The sequence below is a fragment of the Vidua macroura genome, chromosome 20, assembly GCF_024509145.1.
Source record: "Vidua macroura isolate BioBank_ID:100142 chromosome 20, ASM2450914v1, whole genome shotgun sequence".
Lineage (NCBI taxonomy): Eukaryota > Metazoa > Chordata > Aves > Passeriformes > Viduidae > Vidua > Vidua macroura.
Genome location: NC_071590.1, coordinates 10,560,594 through 10,584,472, shown reverse-complemented (window position 1 = coordinate 10,584,472; position 23,879 = coordinate 10,560,594). Strand labels below are relative to the sequence as shown.

The 23,879-nt window shown below is 47.8% G+C and overlaps 1 protein-coding gene across 15 annotated transcripts in view; it reads left to right on the top strand.

Moving 5' to 3' along the window:
• Positions 1-23,879, top strand: part of MSI2 (musashi RNA binding protein 2) — a 204,531-nt gene that overhangs the window by 50,671 nt on the left and 129,981 nt on the right. For 13 of the 15 annotated variants that reach the window (XM_053995560.1, XM_053995559.1, XM_053995562.1 and 10 more), the window contains exon 6: positions 23,767-23,859. In XM_053995560.1, the coding sequence (XP_053851535.1) occupies positions 23,767-23,859 (93 nt within the window). Of the gene's footprint in view, positions 1-20,499; positions 20,716-23,766; positions 23,860-23,879 lie in introns of those variants that run through there. The other 2 variants (XM_053995566.1, XM_053995564.1) reach the window with 2 other exon arrangements.

The following is a 23,879-nucleotide window of genomic DNA, read 5'->3' as shown; positions in this document are numbered from 1 at the left end:
AATACACAGGATGCATTGTCGCATGTAAATAATTCTTCTCTCGCTGGTATGAAAACCTTGAAATGACCTTGGAAAGAGCTTAGCCCTCTTTTCCCAAATAAGTGCGTAATTCAGCCTTTAGTAAAGTAGAGTTTTGAGCTAAACTGGGTTTGGATTTCTGCCCTCCTGCATTCTTGGAACGGTTTTGTTGTCGTTGCTTGTTTGGTTGGCTTTTTGTTTCATTTTTGTTTTGACAAAAAGATTAAAACAAATGTTGTTCTTGAGCAAACGGAAAGAAGACAGGTCTGGAATTGTGCAGGAGGCTTTCTTTGGTCAGTGTTTGTGCTTGTCTTGAGCCCCATCCCTGGTGGGGAGGACGTCAGGGGGATGATTGTTGCCTCCATAAATCCTTCCTTTGGATCCTGAAATTGAGTTGCTCTAGTGTGATAACTCGTTAAGGTAGAAACACTTTTTTGTGTCTCTTGAGTTACAAGAGGGAGCCTTGCTTTGGACAAGCCTTTTGAGTGGTGTCCCCTGTGCAGGCAGTGGATTTTGGGTGGGTTGGAGGAACCAGGGAATTCAGAGGGGGAAAGTGCATTTCTTAGACTGAGAGATACATTTCACAGTAAAGATTGAGCTAAAGAGAACTTCAGGGTGTTTTATTTGCTAATGTTGTTGTTCTGTGGAACAAATTGAAGTCTCAAGCTTGTTGTTGGTTCTCTGCAGAGCCCTCTACAATCATCTTAATAAAGTATTGCACTGTGGAGGAGTCATTGTGTTACAAGGATGAAATGAGCTTCTAAAATTTCCCCCAAGGTTTCAGTGATAAAAAGAACAGTTTAAAAAACTACTTTAGGTTCTGGGGAGTATGTATTTAGCAGTGTATTTGTAATTTAAATGGATTCAGTTTCGCAATGAGCTACAGCTTGTTTTCTTTACTTTCCAGGGGTGTCTTTTCTCCCTTCCCGTGGTGGGTGGGCACGTGCCTGCCCTTCCTCAGTGGTTTTGTTTGGCTGCTCACCAGGGTGTGGAATCAGTGTGGAGTTTGGTCCTGCTGTAACATCTGTGTGTTTATTGTACTGCAGCTTCAGTGCCCTTTAGATTGCCTGGGTATCTGAATGTCTCAGATAGCTTATCTTTAGATATCAGAAAGTGACACTAAACAGTGTAAAACCTGGTGGCCACGGTGTCCCAGTGAGGCCCAGGGCTGGGAGTGATCCCTGAGGATGGTTTTCCCAACCCAGACTCAAAGATGCTGGATGCTGCTGAGCACCCACCTCTGCTCCCTCCCACCTGTGCATTGATATCTTCAGCAAACTTCCACTTTTTCCCTTCCTGCATTCTCCATGTTTAAAAGGGGCCCTGAGAGGCAAAAGGTTTAAAAGGGGTTAAATAAACTGAAAAACCTGCAGTGTATTTCCGCTCAGAGTTGAAACAAGATGTGGATTGACTCAAAATGATTTTTTTTTCTCTTTTTTTTTTCTTTCCTTTTAAGTTTTGCCAAAACGAAAACATGTTTGTTTAATCATAGGCAAATTCATCCTCCTGGTTTTTTGGTTCTGTTTTGTTTTCAGTTTAGCCAGCAAATTGAGAAATGAAACTCTTCTGCCAGCACTGCTTCCAGTTCAGATTGCTCTGAGGAGCCGGGTGCATTTCCCCCTTGCACACTTTATCTAGGAACCATCAGAATTTCGCTGATTAATACCTTGGAAATTATAAATTAGCCATATGGAACTACTTCAGTTTAAGTAACTTGTATGTTCTGGCGATAGCTAATCCCCTTAAAGCGTGGTTTTAATGACCAGTTTGTTTTCACCTGAGGTCATTAATGCTCTAAAACCAGCTGTTAACTGCACCAAAGAGGTTTTTCCTGCCCAGGGAGGAGTGCTGCTGGGCACCCCGTTTAATGGTCTAATAATGCTTTATTTCTGCCCTGCCTTCCGGCCATACTGGCTGTTTTTAATGGCTGTGTTGGGAAAAACCTGTCTGTTTTCTGTCTGCTGAGGACTGATCTTGCAGCCAGCTGGGGGGAGCGGTGTGGGGGATGCAGGGCACTGGGGCAGGAGCGTGAGCATGTAAAAAGTGGAAGGATGAGCCTGCAAAGCCATTGCTTTGGGCTCAGGGCAGGGGAGGGAAGGGGTGCACAGCCCACTGCCTGCTCCCGTGGCTGTGCCAGACTGGGAATCACAGTCATTAGGAATATTAAAACGTCAGACAATGTAATTCTCCCGCTCCTTCTGCTTAATTTTTGTGCTAATTTATTGTTCCTCTCTGTTCCTACTTCTGTCACCTAAATGCAAATGCCCTGGCAGCCTGCTTTATGGATAACACTTAAAAAATAATGGTGCAATAATGAGTGGTGAATTGCAGCAGAGATCCTGCTGAAGTGCCTGCAATATTCGCATTAATTCCAAATGAATTAATTGCAGTTAATACTATTGTATTTAAAACCTGTCAGAAGCCATAACAATGATTAGGGTGTAAGAGTAAAATGCTATTCCAGAGCAGCATCAACATGTTTTAAAACAGCAATAGATGGTGTTAAAGTGTATGTGACCTAATGGCCATCAGCAGCAGCAGCAGCTTTTGTGTGGAGCCAGTCAGGACAGATGGATCAGAGGCATCTGAGGAATGAGGGGCCCTAAACCCATTCATTTTTCCCCTTGACTGGGAGCAAATGGGTTCTTTGCCCCAGTGCTGTAGGTAAGAGCAGAGGTAGGGTGAAGGAGGGGTTTTATCTGGCAGGGCTGTGGATCCCATTGATCTCTGCTGCTGAACCTCATCGGTCACCAGGGAGGGGCTGGTTCCAGGGGAAGGTGTGAGAGGAGCCTTTCTTTACTGTTTATTTCCAGTCCTCCAGAGCAAGCTGGTGCTGTGGCAAACAGATTTATTATTCAGTAGTTAATACTCGTGAAGTAAAAGCATTCCAGAGCCTTTCACTCGAGTCCTTGGTGAGGCAGGAACTTCTTTCAGTTTAACCACTTGTATTTGTATTTTAGTTCTTAGTGTCTGGCCTTGAGGAGCTCTACACCTGCAGTTGTCTGTTGATAGTGGAAAGCACAGAATATAATCTGGCAGATGAAGACAGCTGCATTCTGCTCATCTCAGCCATGAGTTCTGCTTGATGATTTCTCGATACAGTTTCCATCTGACACAAAGGCAGGGACTAATTCTGGCATGTGTGGGACTGATAAGATTTCAGACCAGATCTTTCTTCAAAAAGAAAAAAAAAGGAAGAAAAACCCCTTGATGTGTTACATAGAGCAGTAATCAGTTCCCAGGTTCTTTAATTAGATCTGTACTTTAGCTGATTTTGCTGCATGTCTCAATACACAAATGATTTATAAAGGGAAGAAAAAGTATGTGTTAATCTTGACTGAGTGATACTCTCTGCACTGTTTGTATTACATATCCTACAGCATTCAGTCTTTTCCTTCAACATGGAATTGGACTTAATTTCCTAAAAGAAATTACAGAGCTTTACAGTTGTATTGTTAACAGCTTTTTATTGATGTAGGTTTGTATGTGTGTTTACATTTATATGTAAATGTAATTATTTAGTGAGGATTAGCAGTCAGTGAGGCCCTCTCTTTCCATTTAGTGTGTTATTAGTCATTTGCAAATTCATTTCACTGTAGGTCAGAAATTACAGTTACTATTACATTTAATGCGTGAGGTATCCTGGATTCACCATTTCCTTGGACAGCCCTTCTGCTCCAAATTGTACCTGATTTCTTTCAAAAGCAGAGAGGGTTCTTCAGAGTCTTTTCCTGTTCTTAATCCACCCCTCCACGGCATTTTGGGAGGCACGTGGAATGTGGGCTGTGGAAGCTGTTGAACCCGTAGCTGGGTCTGTGTTTGATGGGTGAGCTGCTGGTGGGGACATTTGGGGTGACATCAGGACCTGGCTGCTGGGCAGGGCAGGGTGGGGCTGTGGCTGCTCTCTGGTGCTGGCTCTGTGCTCAGAGCCCAGCTGAGCCCTCTGTGTGCAGCTCACCTCCAGCCTGTGCCAGTGTCGCTCCTGGCCTGGGGCCACCAGCTGCTCCAGGAATGAGCAGAACTCTTCTGCTTCCTGCCTTCCCCCTGCTCTGTACTTAGAACAGAATCTGGGGCCTGAGGGTATCCTGGCTCTCGAGTAATTGCATCATTCCCACTATTAACTAAAGAGAGCAGATTCTTTTTTTAATAAAAGCTTCCTCACATGCATTCTCGAGTGTTGTTGTAGTTTGCAGCTACTCACGTTGGAATGCATCCAGACACCAAGTCCTTATGTTTCCTCCACGTCCCCAAACTCTCTTCTGGGTAATTTGCATTTCAGCACTGCTCAGTTGTACTTTGCTCAGTTTGAGGGAGGGAAGGGCTGGGCGGTAGCATATGCTGATTTGCATATGCTAATTGTAGCATGGATGCTTTGCTTCCTTCTGGCAACCAGACCAGGATATTTTTGTTGTAATATCCTGTTGGTTTAAGGTGAGAGGTAAATCAGAGCTTGTTCTCCTTGATTTACAGCTGCAGTCTTGATTTGAGGTTTGGTGGTAAAGGTCTGAGATGCTTGGAGGATGTGATCAGAAATCAGGGAGCTGAAGGGTGGGACTTCAGAGTTGTTGCAAAAACTTAGGGAAGCAAACTTTGTGGTTCACTAACAGGGATTAATAAAGGAAGGGAAGAAGCACTACAGGGCTCTGCTGGGTAGCAGCATGTGTCACTCGATGCTTCAGCCTTCAGCAAACACTGCATCTGCAGCACTCTGCTGATTCCACAGGTTTGGTTGGGTGAAAAAAGGTGCAAGTTCCCAGGTAGCACATCATGCTCATTTGTCTTCTGTGTTTTTTAGCAAAATCAAGATGGGAGGGAGGAAGATTTTGGGAGGGGAGATGAATAAAGCCTCCCCTGAAAAAGTGTTCCCCTGATTAGCTTTGAATTTGGGGGTTCCTTTCTAGAGCTCGTGGGGTGTTAGGGAGACCTGGCAATTGCCACAGGATATAGCAGAAATGCACACAAAATGTGGCAGAAAAGGCTGTGCATATCACTGATAATTGCACTGTTACTCTCAACAAACAAACTGACTGCAGTGCTGGCTGGATTTACGTTCAGGATCCTCAGAGCAGCAGAAAGGTTTTGTGTGCTCTGACTCACAGAGCTGATTTTAAAGAAAATGGGCATTTTAAAAATCCTATTTTCCTTCCATTTTCAACCTCCTTTGATGAAGACACTTGAAACACCTTTTTAACTCTACATTTTAAATGCTTTTTTATAGCCATGAAATACACCCTTGTGTGGTTTTCAGGTCTTTTTAATTTTTAAAAGCCCTCCTTATTGCTGCTGCATAAGGAGAAATTTTTAGATTATGAGGAGAAGCAAATGTGACATTCTGTTCCGTATTAAAAGTTAATTTAGGGCAGAACTGCAGACCAAGAAGCATCTTTTCTTTTCCTATACCTCCTTGTAATGTAATTGACCCCTAATACCTCTGGAAGATCTGGCACTGAGACAGAGGGAACCAACTGCCCTGGGGCACAGTGTGAACACAGCGGGAGGAATTTGCCCGGCTGGAATCAGACTTGTGATATTTGAGGGTTTTAAAGCACATTACAGCGTGCTTTTGTCTAAAGCAGAGCTCGTGGTGGCAGGTCTGGGCAGCAGTGAGGTGATGGAGGTTCCCTGGGAGGCAGAGCCAGGGAGGTGTCAGGTCCAGAGGGGCGAGCTCGGCTCCAGCCCAGATCCAGATTCCAAGTCTGGCCCTCGGAGTCTTGATGAAGGGCAGAGCTCAGTGCCCCGAGTGAGCCCTGAGCTGATTTGTGTACAGGAACACCTCTGTCCCGTGCCGACTTCGGGCACGCCAGATTATTAAAAGTGACGAGTTAATTCAGATTGTGGTCCTGGAAACAAGGTTTTCCCCAGGACAGCTCACGTCACGGCTGCGACTGATAAAAGCCTTTGCTACGCTCTCCTCTTGAGAGAACGGGTTTGTGCAAACATCCAGGTGGGTCACAGCCTTGCAGAGGACAAAATGCAACTTTGTGTGAAGCAGAGCCTCTGTCAAGTCTTCCCCAAGGCTGAGGCAGGCACAGGCATCCTCCATCCCTCCGAGCCCAGGGGTGGAGGGGCAGCACGGCCACCTCCTGGCACTGGGTCAGCTGAGTTTCCTCATCAGAGGTGCCAACTGGAGGGTTGCTGCTGAGGCTTAATTATGCGATTGTAATTTTCTATAAAATGCGTCATAAAACCTATTCATGCCTTATATTGGCATGGAAGAGTTACTCCAGCCTCGCTGGCTGTAGAATGCCCGCTTTAGGAAATTGCCTAAATCTGTATTTTTCTTGGAGCAGTGCTGGTCAGCCCCACAGGTTGCTAATAAATATTCCATAACCTTCTATGAAGGATTATGAAAATAATTTGAATATCTAAATGACTGGCTCTCCTTGGCCTAAGCAGAGCCCAGAAGCAGGCTCTTGTTCATTTCTCTGACCTCTCTTGGTGTGCCATCAGATTGCCCAAAACTGTAGCCCCTACATAAACACTGTCCTGTTCTTACTGGCTTTGAATTTCTTTTGCCATTATATCTGATTTTTTTTTTTTTTTTTAGCTCTAGTGGGTAAAATACATTTTTGTATTTCGACACCACTTAGAGTGAAGGATTTAAAAATACCTCCCAGACATTGATTTAGCACAAACTACTTCATCTGGGATGAGGAACTGCTTCTCACTATTTCACAGTCACAAAGGTGGGAGGAGAACCCGTTTCCACCTGCCTCAATCCTCGCAGTTTTTATCTGTCCCATGCAACAGAAAAGAAACTGGAAGGGGAAGAGAGAGAGAGAGAGAGAGAGGCTGACACAGCAACCACCGTGGCTGAGATAGTGGGCATACACAGCACAGATTTCCTACCATTTTAAATTTATTTTTGTGAACCTTCACCACGCAAATGACGATTTAGCCCTGAGGAGTGCCTGGCCCTGCTGTGCCAGGGCAGGGCTGCCCGGAGCACTGAACCCCCAGAGCAGAGCAGCTGCAGGAGTCGGGTGTGTGTCCCTGGGCTGGAGGACATTCGGGGTGGCCACCCAGGATCTCCTGGCAGCTCTGGCCCTGGGTGGGTGAGGTACTTGGGGGGCTCTGGCAGCCTGGCTCCTCTTCACAGGGAGGTTACTCACAGCAGCAACTTGGATGCTTGATGATATTTGTAGGCTTTTAGGGCTCTTCACTCTGCTAATTTGACATTATTGAAGTTCTATTTCCCCAACTGTGCTGTGGGCTAAAGCGAGAATGACAGCTTGCTTGTTATTTGCGTGTGCAATATTTATGTATGTAAATGACTGGTGTGTTTGCCTTTATCCCTCCATATAAATACAAGGGATGTATACAAATATAATGAGGAGATACAGGAAGCTCATTTTGTTTAAGCAAAACGTGGAGCATTAAGCCATCATGCCCTGACACTTGTTCTGTGCTGGAAGACAAAAAGGGAAGCGTCTGGCTTTTGTTGGGAGACATGAAAGTTGCTGCTGCTTTCCATGTTGGGTATTACAGCTTCAGCACGCCAGAATCATTGGGGTTTTTATTACTATTATTTTTCCTTTTGGTGAAGCCTGAGAAAAGACAAAGACTAAAAATAAAACCCATAATTTTTGATACAACTGTGGAAACATGGTTAGTTCTAACACAGCAGGTGGCTAAGGGACTCGATCGGCAGAAACCAGCAGTGCTTTCAGTGCAATCAAAGTTAAGTGCAGAAATTTAATTAAATGGTAGCAAAGCTGGCAGAAACTTTGTAAAGCAGCAGTGCATTGTCAAATCTAACAATTATTCCAAGGAACACAATCCACAGATGGCGTCTAATTGATAAATTAAGGTTCTGGTGCCTGATTCCGCTTACACTTAAAGGTTCTCTTTTCTTAAACAAAACCTTAAAATTTTAAGGCTGCATCACTGTTCTGAAAACATAACAAGCTGGGCTGGGTTTTTTGGCTTGAGAAATGCACGCTTTGTGTTAAAGGAGAAGGCGTTTGGCTTCTGTTTTCCTTGTCTGTCTTTCATTCGGGGAGGATGTGGTGTGTTGCTGGTAAGGTGCTTATCTGGAATCTCAGGTATTTAGACCTCCCATAGCTGCTGGGGCAGGTAGTCACATAATCTCTCCCAGCTTTTACGAGCCTTTCCCTTTGCCCCTTGAAGCTGTCTGTCGATTTTTGGGCATCATCATCAGCAAATGCAAACCCTCCAGAGCTCCTGCCCTGGCTGACGAGTCCTTTCCAGGGCTAGGCTGGTGGCCCTGGAGGACCAGGCCTGGAAGGAAGTGGCTCACATCTCATTGCTGGGATCACATTGCACGTTTTGGAAGGGGTTCTGGGCTGCTTTTCTGTTTCCCCCTCGCCTGGGTGTCAGTGAGAGCTCCCAGCACTTCGTGTTGGTGTGAGGGGACCCAGAATGTATCTGCCAGGTCCTGCAGCAGCCCAAGAACAGCTCCAGGTGACATCCTGGATGCCTGTAGAGTTTAGTAAAACAGACAGGCTTTATTTTCCCTCTTGCTGAACTCCAGATACACGGGGATATTTTGTCTCCGTGTGTTTTTGATTTCTATGTGTAAATACTGTTCACTTCCCAGGGTTTAGCATAGCACTTCAGAGAAGGGGCAGGAAAGATTGAATCCAGCTCTTCAAATGCACTTGGCATGTTGTCCTCTAACGCTGGAGAGGGTCTTTTCCCCTAAGCTAGTGGCACTTTCCCTCCCAGAGTAGTGTTTTGAACAAGGATGGGAGTTGAAAGGGCATCAGAGCACATAATAGCTGCGTGGAGTATGGAGATACACACACACCTGTGTGCACAATAAGTGTTTGTCCCTTGCTGAAAAAGGAGGAAAATTGTTTGCCTTCCAATTCAGTATTTTCTTCTTTATTTAACCAATTTTAGAAGATGGATGCAAAAGGGAAATGATAGTTTCATTGTATTTGTCGTAAACCCGGGGCACAGATGCCCTACTTGCTCTTGTGAGTTTTTTGTGTGTGTTTTTTGGCATTGCCCGTGTGGTGGTAAATTCTCCATCGGCTGGATTCTCTGTGATGGAGCTGAGGCCGTTCTGAGCGATGGAGCTGAATCAGTGCTTGTTATTTTTGGTTACTAACAGTATACTTGAATTCAGGAACTCGCCCGCTCCCTTCCCCCTTTCTCCCCTCCTGTGCCTAAATATATCCCACCAGTCAATCAGCACTGGCAGGCATCAATGCTATGGCTGTCAGATCGAGTTAGCTGTGGAGAGCCAGAGCTGCTGGCTTGGGTTTTTGGGCTTGAAAATGTATTCAAATAGTGGCATTGTCATTTGACTTGCAAATAAGTATAGTCTGGTAATGGGGCCCTTGTATAGAAAGAATGATGCAGCACTTCAGACAAATCTATGTCTTCTTCCCATGAAGCAGATTAGCAATAATACAATCCACACTGGTGTTTATGGCTGCATGCTCAGTGAACACAGACATTTCTGAATTTTCATTAATGGTGGATTTGTAGTTGATAATGGAACAAAGAAAAAACACTGGAAATCAAAGAAATGCTAATGCCTTCCTGAGAAACTTGGACAACATTTGGTTTAGAGGCAAATCTGCTCTGGTTGGCATTTTCCCTCTTAGTTCTTCTCCCCTTATCTGGGCTTGTTGGGTGGTTGGTTGCTGGAGAGCAGCACTTAAGTGAACACATTATCTTGTTGCTGCTCCTTCCCAAAGCGAAGGGACTGGCCTTTGGTGACGGCATAGCGATTGCCACAGCAACCAGGCAGGATGTCACAGATTCACAAGTGTGATTTTACATTCAGAGCAGCAGCAGGAGCAGATGGATATTGGAAACAAAGTCCCCACCCCCTCCCTTTGCCTCCTTGTGCTCCTTCCCAAAGCAGGAACAGCCCTTCTCACCAGGGCTCTTTGTGGTCGTCCTGCCTGACTTCCAGGGGTGGCTTCAGTGGGAGCAGGGAGTGCTGGTGGCACGGCCCTGGCAGTGCCACTGTGCCCCTTTGGGACTCACGGAGGGAGAACGAGCTCACCTGGCAACTTGGGCTCAGCCTTAGCCTGGATGTTGTGCCATTAACTTTGGTAGTGGCTTTATTCTTTTAATCCTGAACTTAGCAGGATGAGCAAGCCAAGCCTCGCCGTGGGTAGTCAGACACATTTGGGAGCCGTCGTGCACAGAAGTTGATTGTAGCACCCACCCACCGTGTGGGCAACAGCCTCGGGAGCATATGCTCAGTCTGTTTTCCCAAAAAAGACAATATTGGAAGCAGATGCAGGAAGGGGTTTGCGCTCGGTTGAGTTTGAGGTCGGGGCCTCTGGTTTGAAGCACGGGGATCTTGTTCAGCATCCCAGCTGAGGCTCTCTGGGCAGGCTGCAGGGTCACCGTGGGGTGGGCACACGCCGGGTGCAGGGGGTGCACGAGAACCTGGACTCGCTGGTCCCTTGTCACGGCCACCTCTGGCCATGTCCAGCCTCCCCTGGTCACAGTAACCCTGTCACTCCTGATTGCTGTCCTGGCACTGCAGTTCAAGCCCCTGGGTTCTGGCCAGTGTTCCAGAGCCTTGCCGGTGGCTGGGGGTGCCTCTGGATGTACCCCCAGGGCCAGGCCAGGTGAGCCTGTGCTCTGAGCTGACTCTTGTGTTCCCTGCAAAGCCCTGAGCAGACCCTTCTGCCAGGCTCTCAAACACTTTGGACTCCTGTGTGTTACAGCCACTCTGGTGCTGATCCGAGAGAGAAACAAAGCTCGAGAGCCCTGGAGCACAGATGACTTGCCCAGACCTGGCCAGGTCTCCTCAGAGACTCCTTATCCTGCTGAAAATTGTAGGCTCCGGTCTAGTGGGCTGAGGCACTCTGAAATTATGCTCAAGTTTAAAGTTTCAAAGGAGTTAGGTATCAAATTTGCACTGACTTGGATTTCACTAAGAGCAGAGTATCTATTTTTGTCTTGCAGCAGTAGGGTTGCAGACCAAGATCCCCTTGTATTTTTATTTTATTTGACTTTGAAAACACCAGCTGTGATCCTCTACACAGTTGCTGGTATGAAGCACATGAAATTTTAATTAGCTTGGGTGAAGGGAAGTTCTGGTAATTGATTTAATATATAAATGCCCCTCTGGTTTCTTTAGTTTATGTGCTGGAAAGATTGTGTTAGAAATTTTCCTGTAACAGGGGAGATTTAAATGCATTTTTAGGGCTGTCTTGAAATCAAAAAGTGAAGTGCCTCTAAACGATTTAGATGAAAGGTACTATTGATATTTCACTATTTCAGCTAAAAGTAGATTAAATCATTATTATTATTATTATTTCTGTTATTTTTACTATTAATATCTTAATGGAGCCAGCCAGTGAGTGCTGAAAAGTGAACAAAGGAGCATTAGTTCTTTATATCCAGACTGTGCTGTTGTCACTGTGGTCGTGGGAGATCACAGCAATTTCCCTTGATGGGGCTCCCACCTTTGCTTTCTCCTGCTGCCCACGTGCTCTGTGCTCACCTGTCTCCTCAGGTCTCACCTGTCTCCTCAGGTCTCACCTGTCTCCTCAGCTCCTGAGAGCCTGCAGGCAGATTCCTGCTGCTTCAGAGGGAAAACCCCAGGCAGCAACTGGTTGTGTGTCTGCAGGTGACTTATCCCAGAGGCCAGACTCCTGTCTCAGTTCAGAGCCTGCTGCTGGCAGCGGGACTCCTCTGCTCACCTGTGCAGAGCTTTTGGCCTTTCCTTCTCCCTCTGTCCCTGCACATAATTTCTGGTTTTCTTCTCTGCATTCTTTTGTGCTGCTTAACGAAACAATGAAAGAGAAAATCCCTCCGAACTCTCCGGGTAGCTCCGTAAGAAATAACTCTGACACTGATATTAACACCTGCTCGACCTGGGAGAGGCTCTTGGTGCTGGGAATGATCTCGGTGCTCCCCCAGTATTTTACAGACATGCACTGAAAAGCGTCTTTATTCAGTTTGACTGTTGCTATTATGTGGCGAGGCATTCAATAAAAGTTGTGATTTATGAGATGTGTGTGGCCGTTGTTGTTTTTTGCTCTGTCATCTATCAGGGAGAGAAAAGCCAGGCCTGATAATTCTTGGCACTTGGTTTTTTCAGTTAAGAATGTCAGCTGTCAGGCTGTCAAGAGAAGTTATTTCTCTGGGTTTTTTTTTTTTAATAGGCAGAGATCCTGCTTCATACTGTGCTGGGTTGATAAGGGAGTGCTTTCTGTGCTGCTGAAAAAAAGTGTGTCCCATGGTAAGGCCCTTGGTGTGTGCCCACTTAAACTTCAGTGCTTTGTGTTTTCAGTGTGTGACAGCACTTGATTGCTTAATATACAAATGCATTCACTTTCTTTTTTTTGCAGCTTTTATGTGGCTTTTTTTTTTCCCTCTTCCCCCTTTCTCTCCTCCTGAATGGGATGGAGTTTTTTTTCCCCTTCTCTGTGACTAGGTATTTAAAAAGTGCTCTTTTGCAAAATATGTGCACATTAGATAATCTGGTGTTGCATAAAAGCTCTTTCATATTTTGGGGGCTTCATGCATGCATAAAACAGGCCTAATTGAAGATATAGGCTGTTTGTCACGAATGTGAATATAAGGATAGGGGACAGAGGGGAAGAATTATGTTAAATACCAGGGTGATGTGTTTTTTTCTGTTTTCCTTATTAGTTATTTGCAAAAATGTATCAAAAAGTCATTTTGATGCAGTGCACAATAGTATCACAAACTTGTGCTTTGCATCCTAAGTGCCTGGTTAGAGCACAGTTAGAAGCTGAAATCATTCCTCGATTAGTCCCTGGAGTCCTGTACAAGTCTTTAACTCTCAGCATGTGGTCTGTGATTTAACAGTGGATGAAGGATTGCTGAGCTGCAGCTGGTGTGGAGAACCTCAAATTTTCCAATCTGCAGCCTCTCACCTTCCTGCCTCTCCCCTTCCTCCTGCAGAGGACCCATCAAAACCTTGCCAGAGCTGGCAGCATGTTTACCTTCGGGGCAGAGCTTTGGAGCTGGCGAGAGTGGCAGACTCTGGTGGGTAGCAGATCACTGTCAGAAAGGCAGGGAAGGTCTCTGGTGGCCCTGCAGCTCTTGGGTGCTGGGACGTGGGCCTGGCTCAGAGCTGTCATCATGTGCCTGCAGGTACAGCTTGCGGAGGTCTTGTTTTGGTGAGTCAGTGTCCATGGAAAAGGAAAACATTTCCTATGTGTAATTCAGCCTGGACAGCTCACTTACATGCTGTATATCACGCTGGAGGTACGAGGCTGAAGAGGTGGGCTGGAAGGTTTGATTGTTAACCTCTGTGAGCTGTTTTGATGCACAGCTCTGTGTGTGTGGCTTACAGATGGTTCACAGGTCCTTACAAATGTTTTAGTCCCGTGTCTGGCTGTTCAAGGCACAGGGCTTCTAGACTGAAATGAAAATTCCCACTGTAAGTACAGGTCCTGCAGCTCTCGGGAGGAACAAAATCTCCAGACAGGCAGTGGTGGTGTGCAGTGTGGGTGCAGCTTGAGGCCAGGCTGAGCTGGGTTTGTCCCTGCAGTGCCCAGCACCCCTGGCTCTGGAAGGGGCCCTGCTGGCAGAGGTGCTGCTGCTGCCTGCAGGGCTGCTCCCAGCACAGCCTCAGGAGCTCAGCGGGCAGATGTTAGCAGTGCTCACACTTGGCTTGAGTCACACTGCACAAGTGGCTGTTCATGGGAAGTTGTCCCAGCTTTTCATGTCCTGCCAGACCTGGAAATCCAGTCATCTCAGTGACTTGGCCTTTTTATGTGACGTTTTTGGCAGGGTTGTAATGATCTAGGTACTTGAAAGTCTGTGAGTGTATTGAGCTGTGATAGGCTTTGATACTGGCAGAGTTCTTGTGCTGGGGAAGATGGGGAAGGAGTGTATATCCAGCCAAGTGTTTATTTTCAGGAACATCAGTATTATTAGAGACCTCTTGGTATTATAGATAGGTAAGAATGAGTCCCTCCACCGTAGCTGGAGTTGCTCTGTGAGCCAGTCCAGCACCTGCAGAGCACTTCTGAGCTGCTCACCTTGGACAGGGAGCTGTGGTGGGGCATGCTGAGGATCAGCTGCTGGTGTGTTCACAGCTTGCTGGGTAGCACAGAGCTTGGCTGTGCCTGCTGGGGCTGGGCTCCCAGCGTGTGCCTCAGGCTGGCAGGGGCTTAGTTCCCTCTTGCCTGGGGGAGCCCAAGCCTGTGGTGACAGTGCTGGTTGTCCTGGCACAGCTCCCTTTGGGAAAGGAGCACGAGTGGTGGCCTGCTGTGGTGGGCAGGTAAACCTGAACCCATCAAGGTGTTGCTCAGAGCTGGTTGCCTTCCCCCTGGCTGCTGAGTGTGTCCTGCCCCTGAACACAACACAAACTCATCCCTTCTTGCTGAACCTCCTGCCAAGTGCTCGGGGTTACAGTGTTAACAGCTTTAAATAAATTCCTCCTGGAGATAACTGATTTATTAGGCTCCTACCCTTCTGAAGGCAAAGCTAGTGACAATTAACAAACAAAGCAGCGTGGGGCAGTTATCATTGTGGGTAATAAATCTTTTGATGTTGGGTATGACTGGCTTGGAGAGCAAAACTCCAGACCAAGTGTGACTTCAGCATGGGCCAGTGGCAGGGACTGACGTGACACGTGAGTGATTCTGTTTGTGTACCCAGGTGTGTGTTGGAGGGGGACCCTGGGCTTGTGCTGGGCAGGAGGCAGCTGTGCCAGTGTCCCTGCTGGTGTCAGTGACACCGTGGGCAGCACCTTGGCTTCACACAGTGCATTCCTCGTTCTCAGCAGGCCTGCAGGGGCAGAAACCAGTGATGTGTCAGCTTTAGGTAGCAGGAGAAGGGCCCCTGTGTGGTGACCCAGCTGCTCTTTCAGCCTGCCATCCCTCCCTGGCTCTCAATTTGGAGGGTAGGTGGCTGAGAAATGAGCCCTCCACGTTCTGGTGGGTAGATGCTGTTGTTCCCTGGTGGCCTCTCTGTTTGAATAAACAATTGGTCCCAGACCTGGTGGCGTGGTTTCCAGCGCTGGGGAGATATTTCTTGCTGGGTTTGTAAAAATGATCTAAATGGATCCGACATTGTGGCCATAAAACATCTGTAACATTACACATTTAGTTATGTTACTAGAGACTTGAGTTCATTTTGATGGGCAGTATTTTATCTGCTACTTTTCCCCTTCTGAAAGCAGAGCTTTCTGTAGAGGAGGATTTATAGAAATATATTTCTAGTACAAAAAAAGTCATACACATTAAGATGTTGGAGTAAAGGAGAAATAATGTCTTTTTTTTGAGACCTTGGCTGATTTATCTCTTGCTTGGTAGTTTGATATGGCCTTCCTAGCTAGGAACAATATTTTTTTATTCTTCCTTTAATAACAATAATGTCAGTAACAATGTCTTGCACTATTCCAGCATCTTCAAATCAGACTTTCAGCGGGTTAGGCATTTAATGAGTGAAACCTCACAGGCTCCATCGAGCTGTGGGGATATATTTCTGTTCTTTTTGTGGAAATCAAGGCACATAGCACTGGATTGTGCAACGCACTCAACCTAATGAGGCTTCCCCAAATGCTGCGAGTTCAAATGTGTGCTTAAATGCTGAGCCCTGCAGTCTCCAGCCGAGTTCTCCCAAGACTCTTTGATACGTCAGTGCTGTGGAGACTGAAATGACTTGCCCTGTGGTCACTGAGTGAGTAAACATCACACAGGGGAGACAAGCTCTCGTAGCTGCGTGGTGCTGCCTTCCTTTGGAAGAAGCATGGATGTTTTCTCTTGCCTTGCTTGCGCTCTTCGTTTGTGGTGCAGCTCCTCAAGGGCCCTTTTATTCCCAGTCAAGGGTTGTTTGATCTGCTTTAGAGTGACAGCGATGCTGGTTCAATAATGGCTGGTGGGCTCCCTCCCTGGCAAGGGAAGCATCTCCCCTTAGTGAGCTGGAGGTGGGAGTGCTGCAATTCCTGTAATTCACCAGCCCATTTGTGTGTGTGGGGGGGGGGAAAGGACAAAAGCAAACACAGCATTTCATAGAGCTGTGAAAGTATTTCAACAGCAGTAATAGGCAAATCTGGGCATTTTGCAACATTTTAGTGGTCTCGCATCAGAGGGAAAGCTCACCCTTGTGCAGAGCCTTGCAGCTCCATGGGCTTGACTCAGCAGATGAAGTCAAACCTGCTCATCAGTAACTGATTGCCATGTGCAGCTAGAGTATGTAGATGAAATTAATCAAGGCTAAGGGTTAACGTTTCCATTTGTTCTTTTCAGAGAAATCATCTGGAGTATGTTGGGAAGGAGGTAAATTGCTTCACACATTTCTTATTCCTTCCTGTGAATTTTTCTTGTTTTAGCAGGTTATCTAGAATCTTAACAGAGGGCTCCCATCACTGATTTTACAGGGTTATCATGAAAAATTAGTTGATGCTAACTTAGAAGCATTTAAATTATGTCATGCTCTCTGCGCTGTAGAGGCAATAAATTTCTTTGGTCTGGCCTCAGTGTTTGGAGCTGGCAGAATTTACAAACTCTGGCAGAATCCTTTTCCTCTCCAGTTCAGGCTGTGCTGCTGGGTTTTGTTGAGCTCTGAGTTTACAGGACTTTGCCTGGGCTTCCCAGGAGCCTTTTGTCACTCACCCTGGGGCAGGCTGGAGATGTCAGCAGGTCTGGAGTGTGCCTCTCACTGCTGTCCTGCACACCCCTGCTGGGTTTGGGAGAGCAGGGACAGCCAGGGGCCTTCTCCTTGTGTTGGTCCAGGTTAAAAAATAAGGACTTGGGCTGTGTTTTGGGAAGCTGATGAGTTGGCTCCTCACTTCAGTCCATCCTGCTTCACCTTTAGAGCTGTGCTACAAATCGACCTTGAACATGCCCTTGGAAACATTGTCCTCCAGCAGGACATAAAACTGTGACAGCCAGAGGTTTTCTGGTTGTGTTTTGGACGTGGCACAAGACGTTGCCTTGGGGGAGGATGGTATGACCTAGGTGAGGAGCTGGTGCAGTGGAAATGGTCAGTTAATCCCTGTTCCCACTGAGTACTGCTGGCAGGGCTTCCAAAGGGAGGTCCCCGGGCTGAATGCCATCTCCCCCTTTCTTCCCCTCCCTCTTCTCCCTCCTTCCCTCCCTCTCTCTGCCTGCACAAGGTGAAGTTTTGCCAGTAGCCTGTAGATTGAGGACCAGAGGCTTAATTGCTTCCCACTGGGGCCTTTGTCCCTCATTACTTGGGCATTGCAAACATCCCCCCTCCCAGTCACGTTGGGCAGTGCTCTCCATTTGTGGCCCCGAGATGTATTAATTTAAAAATAATTATCTTCATTTAAAGTTATTAATGCAGTTTTTAAGCACTGCTGAACAGTAATCAGGCAGGCAGGTTGGATAACTTGTCTGCACTCAGTGAATATTTAGAGTTAACCTTCCTACCATACCGTGCACGAGGAGCTGAAGCAAGCAGGGGGATTTAAATAGGTTTGCTCTGCTCCCCTGCTCTTGCCTGTGCCTTCTGTAACCTGTAAAAGAGTTAACTGGAGCACAGGAGGTGGGAGCAGCCCTCAGGGATGTGATATAACTGGTTATAGCAGGCTGTGGGGCCGGGAGCTATTCCTGGCCTCTGGAGGGGTGAGCACTGGCTCTGGTGAATTTTACTGTATCTTTTGATATGAAGCTTGAAGCCAGATTTTGCTCAAAAGACCTGCTGAGCTCTCACAGCTGGGGCTGATTTTCAGGCTTGGATCTCCCATGCAGGGAGCTCTGCGTGGTGGTGCAGGTGAAGGTGTTGCTGTGCCTGGAGAGCTGAGGGTGGCTGGGGGGGGTGTATGGGATGCTCCTGCCTGGACAGCAAACCCTTCTTTTGGCAACAGCCCCTTCCTGGGGGTGGCTGTGGGCCGTGGCAGGCTGCCATCACCTAACTGTACCTGTGGTGGGTGAGTGAGGGGCTGGTCCTCCCAGGGGGGCAAATCAGGGAGTTAAATCCAGTAGCAGTTGGGGAGATGGACCAGGAAGGGCTCTGCTTGGCCCCTGGCCAGTTTTGCTTGTGGAAACTCCAAGGATGGCTTTGGCAATCGCTGCCAGTTCAGTCTGTCTTGGAAAAAATCAGTTTGTGTGTTGTGCCTCCTGCTGATGCCACAGCCATCGAGGGAGGGAAGTGCACCAGCAGAACCCAAGGCAGCCAGGAGTACAGCAGGGACCAGGTTTGTGAATGGGTTGGGAGGGTACAACCCGTGTGTGTGTTTTCCCAGAAATCAGGGGAGCCGATTTCCCCTGCTGGGAATGCGTGCCGGTTGTTTGGATTAAGGAGCCCTTTCATTCCCATGGACCTTCTGTAGCCCGAGCAGTTCTCGCAGGATGACACGAGCTCACACAGGGGTCAGGCACGAGGTATTTGCACCGTTTAAGTCTTGCTGAAATCCTGTTTTGGATGCTTAGGCGTGCTGTGCGTGGCACATAAAGCCGCGCTGCCGTGGCTCGGGGGCAGCCTGGAGTGGGATGTTTGGAGCACAGTGCCCAGCTCAGCACCTCCATCACCTGTGCAGAAATACCTGGAGTGGGATGTTTGGAGCACAGTGCCCAGCTCAGCACCTCCATCACCTGTGCAGAAATACCTGGAGACAGGATGCTTCTGGGCTGTTCCCTGCGGACACAGAGGGGCTGGCAGCTTTCACTAAATACTGCCTTTTTCCTCCTGTCTTTGCATCCCACTTCAGTTGAGTTTTTAATAGCTTTTTGGAACTTCCTAGGAGGATCCCAGAGGCAAAAAACTGAAAAAAACCTGGAGAATTCTTATGGTGTGTGCTCTGCCAAAGAAGCCTGGCAGTTCTGTTAACAAGATCACTTCCCGTTACATGAATTATTGTTGTTTTTAATTAGAAGTAATGCTGTAGTTTGAATGTACAGCACAATGGGGTATAAAATGCAGCTCAGCGCAGCTACCAAAGCTGGTTTTTCCAATTATAAACCTATTTAGAAGGTGGATACACTAGAAATGATGGAATGGCAAACTGCAGATGAGGTGAGCAGGCTGGGATACACATGCACCCCTGCCCACGCTGTCGTACAAGAGTGAGGAGAGTGCTCTGGAAAAGAGTTACATATGCATAATTAGTTTAATCTGAAATTAATGCTAATTTCAGCACTTGGCGATGCAGATTCACTATTAGTACTCCAGTCCACTTCCACTACATTGAGAGGTTGAGGATGCAAACCTTGATGAATTGCACACTGGAGTGTGCCAGAAGCGAGCTCAGGCACAGGTTCCCAGGGTGTTCCTTGAGCCCCGTGTGCTGGGAGTGTGTCTCTGTCTCCTGCTTTGGGATTTTCCAGGGATTTTACTTCCCAACATGGCCTGCCAGTGGCACACTCGGGCTCCTCTCTGTGCCTGCTGAGTGTCAGCACTCATCCTTTCCACCCTCACCATCCTGAGCCAGGAGCTCTGCACTAAAACTGGAGGCAGGGGGACAGCTAAAAGGCTGTGTAAAGAATGGTTGGGAAGTGATACTAAAAGCCATTACCCTGAAGTTAAATATGGAACTTCTTTGTTGAATGTAGACAGGGCCTTGGCCCTGAAGGAATGGTGGATACTTGCTGCTTGAGATTTTGAAACTCTGGGAATCCTGAAAAATACTTAATGAGCTTAAAATCTTCTTTTTTCATTTTTACTAGTCAGGATAATAAGACAGTTTTGTTGGGGAAGGAAGAACCACAAGAAGGTGATGAGCAGCATTACTGTGAGAGTGTGAGGGATGTTCAGGGGCTCAGAGCAGGAGCCCCCAGCTCTGCAAAACCTCATTCCTTCATTTCATCTGGGTAGGCTGGGTTTAGCTCACATTTGTATTGACATGCTCGAGTGGGACATGTTCCCAGAGACTGCATCTTCAGCCTGTTGTTTAGAGGAGATTTACCTGATACGCCCCAAACTGATCTAATTACAAACCATAACCTTGCACAGAATGGCATAAACTCAGCAGTGAAGGTTTTCTTCCTGCTCCTGCACCTCCTGAAGTGTTTGCTCAGTTTCAGAGCACAAAGACAATTATATTTTTCAAAAGCCAAGCCAGTAAAGAGAATGTAACCTTGAATGCCTCCTCGCAGGAGTAGTCACATGTGTTTTGATTAACTCAGCACCAGCGCCGTGTACAAACAGAGCAATTCTGTGATGCTCACAATTAAAGGGCCTCACACCAGCCTGGGATCTGCCTCTCCTGGCAATCCCTTCCGCAGCGAGAGAGGGACACCTTCAGTACACAAGCCCTCCAAAACCATCTGGTAGCCACAGTTTGCAGAGCCCTGCAGTAGCCAGGGGTGGATATATTACACTGCAAATGAAATCCAAAGACACGGAGCTGCAAGTATTGTGGTTTCAGAGTGACCCAGACCTCTTGGAGTCGTTAATAAAACATGGGCTTGTGATTGATTCACACAAATTGCTTCCTGTTACCCAAAGCCCACTGTTGCACCCAGGAGAGGGCAGGTGGGGCTGCTGGCAGAGGGTCCAAACCCACCAGGGCTTCTGTGACACCATCGCTGTTGGGGTGCCCCCGTTGTGAGCAACCTCCAGAAAGCAGATCCTGAATTTACTCACAGGAGAAGGCAGAGATCCCCAGTGACTTTCACTGGAGGAGTTCAGACTGGCAGGGCGTGCCCCAGGTGTCCAGGCCGTGTGTCCAGTGCCCTGCTCTGCTCCCAGAGCCACGTGCTCTGCACTTTTCCCTGGGGAAGCCTTGCCCTGTCTCGTGTGTTTGACTGGAGGATGTGCAGGTTGGAGCAGGAGTCAGGGGCTGTTCCCAGCTGCTCCCAGCCCCACACGGTATCCAGTGCTGCAGAGGGGTGAGGCCACACCAGCACAGGTGTGCCAGGTGTGGGGAGCAGCTCACCTGGCAGAGTGGCAGTGGCAGCTCCTGTGCAGGGCTGTGAGCCCAGCTGAGTGTGGCTGGCCATCGTGGCTCTGTGGGGAGGGGTGTCCCCTTCACCTGAGGAGGAGCAGGCTGCTCCTGCTCCCTGCTGCCCGTGTCCCTATTGCCCGTGTCCCTCCCGCCCTTGTCCCCCCTGCCCATGTCCCCCCTGCCCGTGTCCCCCGTGTCCCACAGCCACACCTGCCCATGTCCCATTGCCTGTGTCCCTATTGCCCATGTCCCTGCTGCTCCTGGTCCCACCACCCCATGTCCCTGTTGCCCCTGTCCCCCTGCCCCTGTCCCCCAGCCACACCTGCCCACCTGCCCGGGATCCTTGCCTCGGGCCAGGTGAGGCCGCGGTGCCACAGGTGGGAGGGAGGCAGCAGATCCTGCTCTAGGGGCACGTCAGGGTGTGTGTTTTCTGTCGGGGTGTGTGTTTTCTCTCAGGGTGCTGGGGGGAATGTGGGAACAAAGCAATCGAGCAGCCTCTTCAGGGAAATGTGGATTGCAAAAGCAGACTTGATTTTGTGCTTCGCTTTGGTACCAACGAGCTGATTTCTGAAACCGTTTCCCAGCTCGCAGTGCATCTCAGGGCATTAAAATGTTGTGAATTTGCTTGTCATTACCAATATTTTCTTTGACTGAAGCTATTGAAACAAAGTGGTCTTTTTTTTTCCCCCCTATAACCTTCAATCTTGCTTCTAAAAGCAGTAGCTCTCTTTTTCTTTCACTCTTGGTCAAATATAAAAAAGATGATAATTTCAAATACTGCTTTAGAATAATTGCTTTCCTCCCTCTTTTGTATGACAACAGAAGCTTGGCCTGATCTTAAATCAGATGTTGGCAGGCAGAGGGCTCTTGACAGCCCTGCAAAATCCTTTAGTTACAAGTCGGCTTTAGCCAATTCTTTATTTGTAAATGACAATTTTCTACAGAAAAATATATGCTTGGGCTTCAATTTTGGAGCCCTAGATTGCAGCCAGGAAAAAATAATTGAATTTTTACACTTTTTTTTTTTCCCCCCATTCTCTTTTTCTTCCTAACTTTAAAAAAAAACCCAAACGGAAAAAGTGAGGCTGTGTAAGGTGTGATTGGAGCTGATTGAGGGGAGTATCTGCCCTGGTTGATGTGCATGGCTGTGGGGACAGGAGCGATGATGAATTTCTCCTGTGCTGGGAGGATTTGGGGCTGCTCCAAGCTTTGTGTCCGACGCCCCAGCCCCGTGGAGGCTTTGCCCGTGTGTGTGACAGGGTGACCCTCGGTGTGGAGCAGGTCTGGGCTGTCCTCATGACCTCAGTGGCCCTCACCAAAGGTATTTTCAGAGTCTCTAGTGAAAAAATGAGGAAGTGATGAAACTTGCAGGTGGATCCCTGTGCCTGTTTTTCCCCTCTTTAGGCAGGCAGGTCCTGGCTCTGGAGTTAGGGACATTTTCCCCTTCAGTCTCTGGAAGTCTCTTCACCCAGTTTGCAGAGCTCAGTGCCTGGGTTTGCTGCTGAGGTGTTTGCTGGCTCCCAGAGCTCCCAGTGTTGACTCAAACATCTGTCCTTGCTGAGCTGTCTCCAGCTGCAGGGCCATGGCAGCTGGATGCCCTGAGCCCTCCCCAGCCCCTTCAGAGAGTGCTGTCAGCATTGTCCTGGCTCTGCCTTCAGTCGTGGCCCGTGAGTGGTGGGTGTCAGCTTGGGACCAGCTTGTGTGTCAGCTTGGGACCAGGTGTGTGTCAGGTTGGGATCAGTTTGTGTGTCAGTTTGGGATCACCTGTGTGTCAGTTTGAGATCAGTTTGTGTGTCAGTTTGGGACCAGCTTGTGTGTCAGTTTGGGACCAGCTGTGTGTCAGTTTGGGATCACCTGTGTGTCACTTTGGGATCAGTTTGTGTGTCACTTTGGGACCAGCTGTGTGTCAGCTTGGGACCAGCTTGTGTGTCAGGTTGGGATCAGTTTGTGTGTCAGTTTGGGACCAGCTGTGTGTCAGTTTGGGATCACCTGTGTGTCAGTTTGGGATCAACTTGTGTGTCACTTTGGGACCAGCTGTGTGTCACTTTGGGACCAGGTGTGTGTCAGTTTGGGATCACCTGTGTGTCACTTTGGGATCAGTTTGTGTGTCACTTTGGGATCAGCTGTGTGTCACTTTGGGATCAGTTTGTGTGTCAGCTGGTTTGGGACCAGGTGTGTGTCACTTTGGGATCACCTGTGTGTCACTTTGGGACCAGCCCACCAAAGGCACCCTGGGGTTGTGTCCCTGGGCTGACCTGCCCATCCTTGGGAGCTGCAGGCTGTGGATGATGGTTCTGCCCTGCTGTGGGATCCAGCAGCATCCCTTGGCCTTGTTGGGCTGAGCTCAGGCACACCTGGGGCAGCAGAAGGAGCTGGGGGCTCAGCTGGGGCTGGGGGGCACAGGCAGCCCCTGGAGGGGCTGATCCAGCCCTGGGGATGGTGATTCCATGGGCACAGGCTGTGCTGGCTGGAGGATGCTGCGTCGGCAGCTCTTTCATCATTTGATTACTTTAAAAGTAACTGTGCGAGTTCCTTTTAAACTGACCCGTGGAAACTTAATAACACATCACTTGGATTTGATGTAATTGCCTGCTCCTGCCAAGGAGCCTTCAGCCTGTCTGTAGGGAAAGGAGGGGCAAAGGCACCTCTGCTTTGAGACAGTAGCTGTGAAGAGACAGTGCTTGGACTCCTTTTTCACTTTTATTTGCATTGAGAAGCACAATAAAAATCATTTATTAAAAAAAAATATCCGGGGGCTAGAGTTGTTATTGAGAGCCTTTACTCAGCCATCTCTCAAATAAAAACAAAACAAGACAGAGAAAGAAGTATCTAATCAAATCGAATTGAAATTGCTTTTGTAAAGAAGTATTCTCATTATCTGGGTTAGGGATGGGATCTGGAGAATATTTCTTTTTTCCACATATTGTTTGAAATAATCTGGTTAAACCATATGCTTGTCTTATAATTTCTTACAGATGGTCACAAGAACAAAGAAAATATTTGTAGGTGGATTATCGGCTAATACAGTAGTGGAAGATGTGAAGCAATACTTTGAACAGTTTGGCAAGGTAAGTTCTGCCCAAGTGAG